We start from the raw sequence: 8,709 nt of genomic DNA, 5'->3' as shown, positions 1-8,709 counted from the left end.
TGGTGAAAATTTCATGTCATTAGCACCTCTAGTAATATATTTACTGAGAAAAATGGTGACGTGTTCAATACTTATTTTACCCGCTGTATACGTGTGCAGGTTTTGGTTGTCATTTAGTTTAAAACACAAAGTGCTGCAATCTTTATAGTTTGTATAGCTGGGGTCAAAAGTCCTGTGACTTCATTTTATGAGTGGAAAGCTAAAACATTTGGGAGCTACAAGCAGAAACTTGCTGCACAAAACAACTCCTGCAGCTGTTTTTGGCTGTTTCCCAACATGCCAGATAATGATCCAAACCATGGAGCCGTTGATTCAACTATCGCTCCTGAAAACACGTCTATTTTTAATTGGTAGTCGCTGTGGTAATTATTGCTACAAGAGGGGAAATATGTGTCCTGTGACATATCACTAAGAGGTGTATCTTCACTTTTATCATGATGTACTTTGTGCCTTTTACAGCCTGCGGCCAATGATCACTGGAGTCCACCTCTACCGATGCGGTAAGCTTTTATCAGAGGCATAAACAGCTGCAGGATCATGGCACATTTCTGCACGCCTCATATCATGCTACGTTTTCACTAAGTGTCCTATCTGCTGCTGTTTCAGCCCCACAGAGCCACCACTGTACATGCGTGTCATATACAACTTCATGGCCAGGAACAGCCAAGAGCTAAGCGTTATGAAGGATGAGGTGGTCCAGGTGAGCAGATGACCATCTGTCATACGAAACACCACAATGTGAGACTTTTCAGCAGGATTTATTTTAAAAGCATATCATTCGTAAAAGGCAGAAAACATCAAAACTGAACATCTAAAATGCTCTAGAGCAGCACCAGAGAGCATCCAGCCTTATTTTTAATCTATAGGATTTAGTTTAGGAATTTTCTCTGTGAAATCAAGTCTGTTCAGCCAACTGATTTAAAGTTTTTGGAAAGATAACATATTGCAAAAATGAAAATATGCTGCTGAGATAAACAGTTGTTGAGATGTTCACATTTGAAGTAACAGGAAGTGATGTCAAAGAAGTATTTCTGCACTTGAACAGAGTGCAGACTGAGAAAAAGAWGCTKATGTTTCTTTAGATTTTGAGTCAGAGTTCAAATATTATTATTTCAATGAACAAATGACCACAGAGTTCTTTTTCTTAAAGAGTTCCTTGTTGATGTCACTTCCTGTTTCCCTTTGGTTGAGCCAAATTCACAAGAAAATAAAGCAGTTATGTGACAAAATGGCTAAAATTTTGTGTATTATGCCAAGTTCCTTAAATATAAAGATGTTTTCTTTGACTTTAAAGGACAGACATGTCACCGACTCTTTAAGGGAACACAAAAATGGCTTTAATTCAAACGTATCGGGCTGAAATTCTGTGTGGTCGTAGCTAACAGTCATCCACAACAGACTTCAAGTGTTCCCCGCTGTGTGAGACCTTTGCTTAAAACTTTAGCATTAACTTCAGGGAATGTAAGGTGTTTTATTTGTATCTATAATAGTTTAAAACATCAGCCCTCACACTCTTCCCACAGGTGGTTCAGAAATCCAGGCCATGGTGGCTCGTGCGCAACTCCCGAAACGAGGAAGGGAACGTTCCTCCGAATGTTTTGGAGCGGGTTGACAATGATGGATCCACGCAGGATCAACAGGTGAGCCAAGAGAGATCTAACCCTGCTCAAGGACTTGCCTTGTTAGATTTCATTTTTGTTTTATTTCCCTTCACTCTGCCTCTCAGTGGGACAGCCGTGGTGGCCCCGTGACTCTGAACATGAGCTCCAGTCCTGCTGAGGTGAAGGCATGGCTCGACTACAAAGGTTTCTCTAGAATGTGAGTATCTTTGTTTATTCAACCTGCTTTTTGTGAATTTTGTTGGTAAAATTAGATTTTTTTTTTTCTGAACAGCACCATCTCCAGCCTCGGGGTTTTAAGTGGGAAACAGCTTTTGGGGATGTCCAAAGAAGACATCAGGACTGTGTGCCCAGAGGAGGCTGGCAAGGTTTTCTTCAACCTTCAGAGTGTCAAGTCATCACTCGCGGTAAGTCGTGCACGTCAGCTCTCACTTCTATGCATAAAACAAACTCCATCAATTAAATGTTCTTCAGCTCTTCAATGGTTTAGGTCCTATCTGTCTGATAGGAGCTTCAGTGTGATGATAGATGATTTCACTTCTTCTTCTGCCACCCTTCCCTGGGGAGTACCCCAGGGTTCTATTCTTGGCCCAATATTATTTTCACTTTATCTTCTTCCCTTGGGTTCCATTTTTAGAAAGCATGGTGTACAATTTCATTTGTATGCAGATGATTGTCAAGTCTATTTTCTGCTTAAACATAATGGCTCCACTCAGTCTCTCCTTGACTATCTTGATGACATCAGGAGTTGGATGGCTCTGAATTTTCTACATTTTAATCATAAAAAGACCGAGTTTATGATTATTAAGTCTGGTGGTCCTAGCTGTGTTCCCACCTTTGATTATTCCTTCTTGGCCCCTTTTGAAAAACTTTATGTAACAAACTTGGGGGTGAAAATGGACCCTAGCCTGAAACTTGACAGTCAGGTCAACTCTGTGGTTAGGTCTTCCTTTTTTCAGTTGAGACGTTTGTCAAAAAATCAAACCTTTTCTGTCTAGGCAACATTTAGACAGTGATCCATGCTTTTATCACCTCACGTCTGGATTACTGTACCTCTCTTAATTGGAATTAGCCAGGCTTCTCTCTCACATTTGCAGCTGGTGCAAAATGCTGCTGCACGATTTTTAACTGACGTAGGTAAACGAGAGCATATAACTCCAGTTTTGACTTCTCTTCATTGGCTACCTGTTCAGTTTAGAATCCATTTTAAAGTTATTTTGTTTGTTTTTAAGTCTCTTAATGGTCTTAGCCCTTCTTATTTGTCTGAACTGCTTCACCCGTATTTCACGTGTTCTTAGATCACCTGACCAGAACCTTTTAATCCCAAATACCCTTTACAAATCCAGAGACAGAGCCTTTGTAGCTCTGGCGGCTCCTAAATTATGKAATGAGCTGCCACTGAAGGTCAGGCAGGCCCCAACTCTTTGTTTTTAAAACTCGCTTAAAAACACATTTCTTCTCTTTGGCTTTTAACCCAGAGTGATTTAGCATCTTTGTCTTAATTTTGTACTTTTTTTTGGTATCTGTGATCTTTATATTGTCATTTTATTTTTTATGTTTTATTCTATAAATTTGTACAGCACTTCGGTCAGCTGCTATGTTGTTTTTTAAGTGCTTTAGAAATAAAGTGGTATGGTATGTTTCACCTTCTCTGCAGCTGGCCAATGAACCTCCAGGCATGTACAACGGACGCTACTGACGTGGAACTAATGAGAACCTGCTGCTCTCTGCATGAACTCTACTCAAACCGGCGCCATTTCTACGTTCAGCAGAAGTGATCAGCTGCTCAAATTTTACACCGTTACATCTTTTTCTTATTTAATGTAGTCCCATATGTTGATTGATGCACTTGGGTCTACTTCCCCATTAAACTCGAGTCGTACATGCATTTGTTTAAAAAAGTGGTACTTTCTGCTGTATTAACCTTTTTTCTTTAAATCTATAACTTTATGATGTATTTTGTGGTAGAAAATGTTCATGTAAATTCAGAACTCAAGACAAAGTCAGTACAAGATTCAATTTAATCTGTCAGAAATAATGGTTATAGATGTTTTAACTGAAAATAAACGTTTCACATCAAAAAGGTTCATAAACAGTACAAAGTTATTTCTTTTTTTTTTGCAAATGTTAGTAAATGTTTGTAGAAATGGTAAATTGCTGAGGTTACAGGACATGAAGCTTACACAAGCAACAAGGTTTCACTACTTAAAGGCAAATTGTGAAATTTCTTGTACTGAATGTGCTGATTCTTAGCAAGTGGAACTTAAGGAACTTGTGGAACTTAAGGCTGTTCTTCCAGAGGCAAATAGTCGACTCACTCCTTTTTGTTTCCCCATTTAGCCATCTTGTTGTTGACAGGAGTCTTTATGAATCTGTCAGACTTCATGTAGGCAGCAATCTTATCCAGGTTCTATGTATAAAAAAATGTAGAAATTAAATTATTTGCATTAATCGTTAAAAGAAACACAGTACCTCACACAGACAAGGTTCTGCTACAAATACTGCCTTACATTTCTGCCACTGTAAGTGATGAATAAAAAGATGTGCAGCTRGAAGATAAGTGTTCTCACCTCAAAACGGTCCATAAAGTCTTTCAAGTTCTGGAAATCATCAAAGCACGAAGGATGAAACATCCTGTGTTGATCGAAAAGCTCGTACATGATGAAGTCCACAAAAGTGATCTGTTAAGAAATGCATAATCAAACTGAGGAAAATGAAACAAAACACTTATCAGGTTCATAGCAGATTATTTTTGTACAAAAATCTGAAATGAGCATTTAGTTTTGTCAAAAATATCCTACCCTAATGTATGGCTGAAGTGTTTTCATTAAAAAGGGTCAAAGGTTGAATGAGTGCTGATGAAGTGTTTCTTATACTTATCTCTGTTCTGTGATTTATAAGAAAGGCTTTTTTCTGACTTGTTTATAGGTTTAAACTGATCAAACCATTAAAACCATTATCAGGAGTTGTATGATCAAGGAAGGTTTGTTTTGTCTTCAGGTTTTTATTTTAGTTAGCCATGTACAACATAGCTTATACTGCCACCTGCTGGTGACACCATGCAACAAAGAGTTTAAGTTTTTCCACTAGAAACAAGCAAATTGCTTATAATTTTAAATTAAATGCATTTAAGATTTTTTTGTCCTAATTGGAAATTAATTCAGCTATATGCTGTTTAAGTAGAAGCTCAGATTACCTTGTCACCAGCAAACCACTTCATGCCTCCCAAGAAATCAGAGAACTGCTTCAGTACACCTGGCAGATTCTTCAGGTACCCTGGCTTTTTGTTGTCCTGATTTCAGAGAGGTGAGACAAGCATTAGTGGAGATCTGGGTGCATAATGTGACGTTAAAGGCACAGTGTGTAGGATTTGTTGTTTTCAGCGACATCTAGTGGTTGGGTGGTTGAATCATCCTCCCTGGTCCCACCCCCCACTTCCAAACAAGTACACTTCGCTGCAGCATGCAGAACGGGGCGGTGACGGACCTTTCCGTCAGTCCCATACCTTATATGGAAATGGGACTATTGCATTCCGAACATGAAGGGGGCGCTAGTGACACTATTTTCTATCGAACACGTTCAACATTAACAATACAAATTTTACAGTAAGGAAATGGCTACAAAACGTGTTATGTCACGTGGTGTGTCCCTTTTTCATTTTCAAATCTTTATTAAATCTTTGTTGTTTTTGGATATTAAAATTATATTACAGTAACAAACTAACCTTAGGCATTAGGCCTGTGAGGTTAACCTGAGGGTCTGTGTTTGGGGAGGTGGATAAAAGAAATTAATAAATAATGCTCTGAGTACTTCAACGTGAGTAGAAGAAACTCTCTAACTTCTTCCTTTCTTCTTCCTTTGCTCTCTTAATCCCGCGTCTTTAAGGAGCAACCTTCATTTTCCGGAATGCAATAGTCCCATTTCCATATAAGGTATGGGACTGACGGAAAGGTCCGTCCCCGCCCCATTCTGCATGCTGCAGCGAAGTGTACCTCCTTCCAAATGCAAAGGAGTTGCTACGGTGTCTCTCAGGTGTCAAAAACCTTTGATAAATTCCAACCATGATGTCTACCAGCAGCTTCAGAGCTAGTGATGTTTCAAGTGGTAAGATTATGAGCTTTAATAAGTAAAATTATCCCAGCTACAATGACAGACAACAAATATTACATTTATAGTATTACAACTAAAACCGTTTTTGACGCCGCCACCGCAGTTTGTCCTTCATGAGCCTTCGTAGACAAGATGGCGGTGCAAGATGGCGGCTGCCTGTAGGGAGACCCGCGACCATGGAGATATAAACAGCTTTTTATAAGGTAAAAATAATAAAGCAAGGTCTTTGTCTGCAATGATTAGACATGTTTTTTTATTATTATCATTAGTGATTATCTCAATTTAGGCTAAAAGAATTGACAAAATCCTACACACTGTGCCTTTAAATTTTTGCACCAGTAAATACTCACAAGGTCAGTGTAGCACATCATCACGAAGCCATTTCTGAAGTCCATTGCCTGATTCTCCAAGATGTCCACTCGGACCTTTTCGTCCTCCGTTTCTCCACCTGTCACCAGATCAGTTCACAGAGCAGAAAGAGAAGCTGTGAGACTGCAGTCATTTGGATTCTGACATGTTAATATAATTACAGTACTTACACATATTGTGCTTACGAGCGATGTATCTCATGATAGCATTGCTCTGCACAATCTTCCTGTCTCCATCCAAAAGATAGGGCAGCTGAAGTGTTAAGAATATTTATTATTTAAAAAAAACAACTTTGGACTATCTGAGACATTAATATGCACAAAGAAAACTCTTACATTGACAAAGTTTATTCCCAGTTTATCCTTTTCATTAATCCAGCAGGTCTTGTCATAGTCTGGAGCTGCGACAGACAAAAGAGGATTWTATGAACCAGCTTTAATTACCTTTTTAGATAAACATTTATTCATCTGATAGTTGTAAACAGTAATTACCTTCACCACAGGAGTATAACTTTTCCTCGTATTTGGTGTCGGTGTACTCCAGCAGCAAGCGGATGGGCTGGGCAAGCTGCAACAGTTCAGAAAAAGAAAGGTTGGTTTAATGTTAAACTCTGGGAATCTGTGATTTACTGAGTTTCAGATAAATAGTAGGACTGGTACTGAAGAGTCCGTCACTCAGTCAGTCCTTAAAAATAATGTTATTTATGATCTCATGAAATATTTCAAAATGTCTCACAAAGAGTATGCTGTGAATGACTCAGCTACTCTGTCAAGTTTTAGCTAAATGTTTGTAAAATTCACTAAATTATAGCCATTTATATGTTGGCTAATGTCCACTACCTCCTGAAATCTTTCTTAAAATTGGTGCAAGCGTTTACAAAAACACACAAATAGGAACAAAAACATTGATAATTAAAAAAAAAGACAACATTTGCATGGTTTTTGCTCATCTCAGATATTTTCAAGAGTTTCACATGCTTTAATTTGACCAAGTTCAAAGGTTTGTTTAAAAATATATTGAGATAAATCTAACTTGTGTTTTCAGTACAACTTTTTTGAGATCTGATGTCCAAATAAGAACKGGCTGTGAAKTAGGGCTGCCACGATTAGTCGACGACTTATCGATTATTAAAATAATCAATGACTAATTTAATAATCGATTAATCGTTTTCTCTTGTTTTGTTTTTTTGTTCTTTACTGTGTTTTTCTCTCCAAACTGCTTTGACACCTTCCACTGCCACATCTGCCTTTCTGTCCTTGACACACATGCACAGTAGTGGTAACTGGGGTAGGCCGTGGACGTCACATGACATTATACAGACAGGCTCTGGTATCATGGCTACCTGACAACAGAGCTCAAAAGGGTGGGATCATTTTAAGAAAATGAAAGAGAAACCTGTGYAATATCTGCAGAGCAGAACTTGCCTTCCACAGCAATTATTTTTAGTTAGCATATAGCTAAAATCTAACGATGGTTATATACTGTAAAAGCAACTGCATTCTGGCACGATAAGCTATATGTTTTATATTCAATTAACGTATGATCCGATTAGTCGACTAATCGAAAAAATAATCGGTGATTAATCGATTATAAAAATAATCGTTTGTGGCAGCCCTACTGTGAAGTATTGGACAAAACACAACAGGTTTTCAGAAAGATTTCTTGAAAACTGACAACCAAACTTGAACAATTGCTTTTTATTTGTGGAGTCAAAGCAATACTTTACTGCTAAAGAATGGGAGTAGTGTTTTCGAAAAATGATGATTAGGCAAAATCTACCATTTCAAATGTCTGAAAAATGAGGCGTTTACGTGACGTCTGTAAATCTGGAAATGCTTCTGCAAATTGAAAGCAAATACATTACAGGTGCTAAAGTTTTTCAAATAAATCATTTTATTTCACGTCACCTTTAGGTTCTGGTGACTTGTGAAGTTCATGAACCAGACTAGACTTGATCTTGCATCACCGGACTCGACGTTAAACCCAGTGTTTAACCAGTGTCAAGTGAAGCAGGTACATAGGGGTTTGCACAAGTTGTTAAACCGGTTTTAGCGGCGGTTGATGGATAAAACACGGGCTAACCTAATCTGTGAAAAACACATGAGCTCGGTGCCAGCTTTGCAACATTTAGGCCATGAAACTCTCCTGATTATGTCGCGATAAACAGGTTTCGAAAACACGTCAATCAGATAACCGCTTCAGTTTGTTTAATCCGAACGCAACACTAGCCGCAGCGAGTTTTTTTCTTTTTCTTTTWAGCGTGCAGCTAAACACGGCGGTGTCGTGCTGTTTAACCCGAAGTAAACCGCGAAGGAGTTTTAAAGCGGGCGAAGAGTAAAACACAGAGCTTACGTTTCATATAAAACCTCCACGCTGCTGCAAACTTCATCAACAACACCGAGAGGTAACTTACCCCGCGGATGTCCCAGTAACCAAGTGTCATGGCCATTTTTGATTCACTTCTAAGAGATTTGATGAAAGAGAGAAGCGTCTCCTGCGAACAAAGCGCTGGACGGAAGTGGAGAGGAGGCGGGCAGAGCAGAGGGCTGAATAGAGGAGAAAGTGGGCGGGGTCAGTCACCACCGGGCAGCTAATTATTGTTGTTCATAAC

General features: G+C 38.9%; 2 protein-coding genes across 2 annotated transcripts in view; one reads left to right on the top strand and one right to left on the bottom strand.

Moving 5' to 3' along the window:
• The window catches only part of eps8l3b (EPS8 signaling adaptor L3b), a 12,128-nt gene extending 8,441 nt beyond the window's left edge, over window positions 1-3,687 (top strand). Inside the window, exons 16-21 of the mRNA XM_014020211.1 lie at window positions 460-500; window positions 607-700; window positions 1,524-1,640; window positions 1,727-1,818; window positions 1,894-2,026; window positions 3,277-3,687. Coding sequence (XP_013875665.1) covers window positions 460-500; window positions 607-700; window positions 1,524-1,640; window positions 1,727-1,818; window positions 1,894-2,026; window positions 3,277-3,318 — 519 coding nt within the window. The 3' untranslated portion in view covers window positions 3,319-3,687. The remainder of the gene's footprint in view (window positions 1-459; window positions 501-606; window positions 701-1,523; window positions 1,641-1,726; window positions 1,819-1,893; window positions 2,027-3,276) is intronic.
• Window positions 3,623-8,618, bottom strand: LOC106525860 (glutathione S-transferase Mu 3). Its single transcript, XM_014020229.1, has 8 exons — window positions 8,512-8,618; window positions 6,590-6,665; window positions 6,434-6,498; window positions 6,269-6,350; window positions 6,080-6,177; window positions 4,816-4,911; window positions 4,190-4,300; window positions 3,623-4,029 (listed from the first exon to the last, which is right to left on the bottom strand). The coding sequence occupies exons 1-8, from the start codon at window positions 8,545-8,547 to the stop codon at window positions 3,934-3,936; spliced, it is 660 nt and encodes a 219-aa protein (XP_013875683.1). The 5' UTR covers window positions 8,548-8,618; the 3' UTR covers window positions 3,623-3,933.
• Window positions 8,619-8,709: the final 91 nt, after the last annotated feature.

The sequence above is a fragment of the Austrofundulus limnaeus genome, unplaced genomic scaffold (assembly GCF_001266775.1).
Source record: "Austrofundulus limnaeus strain Quisiro unplaced genomic scaffold, Austrofundulus_limnaeus-1.0 Scaffold3, whole genome shotgun sequence".
NCBI lineage: Eukaryota > Metazoa > Chordata > Actinopteri > Cyprinodontiformes > Rivulidae > Austrofundulus > Austrofundulus limnaeus.
This window is presented reverse-complemented; position numbering and strand designations above follow the sequence as displayed.

Bases quoted from the DNA above. Each gene is read 5' to 3' on its own strand.
- LOC106525860 (XM_014020229.1), bottom strand. From the start codon at position 8,547: ATGGCCATGACACTTGGTTACTGGGACATCCGCGGG. The intron at 6,178-6,268 runs GTAAGTACTGTA...ATCTGGTGACAG, and splicing joins CGCTCGTAAGCACAATATGT to GTGGAGAAACGGAGGACGAA. The intron at 4,030-4,189 runs GTGAGAACACTT...TTTTATACATAG, and splicing joins ACTTTATGGACCGTTTTGAG to AACCTGGATAAGATTGCTGC.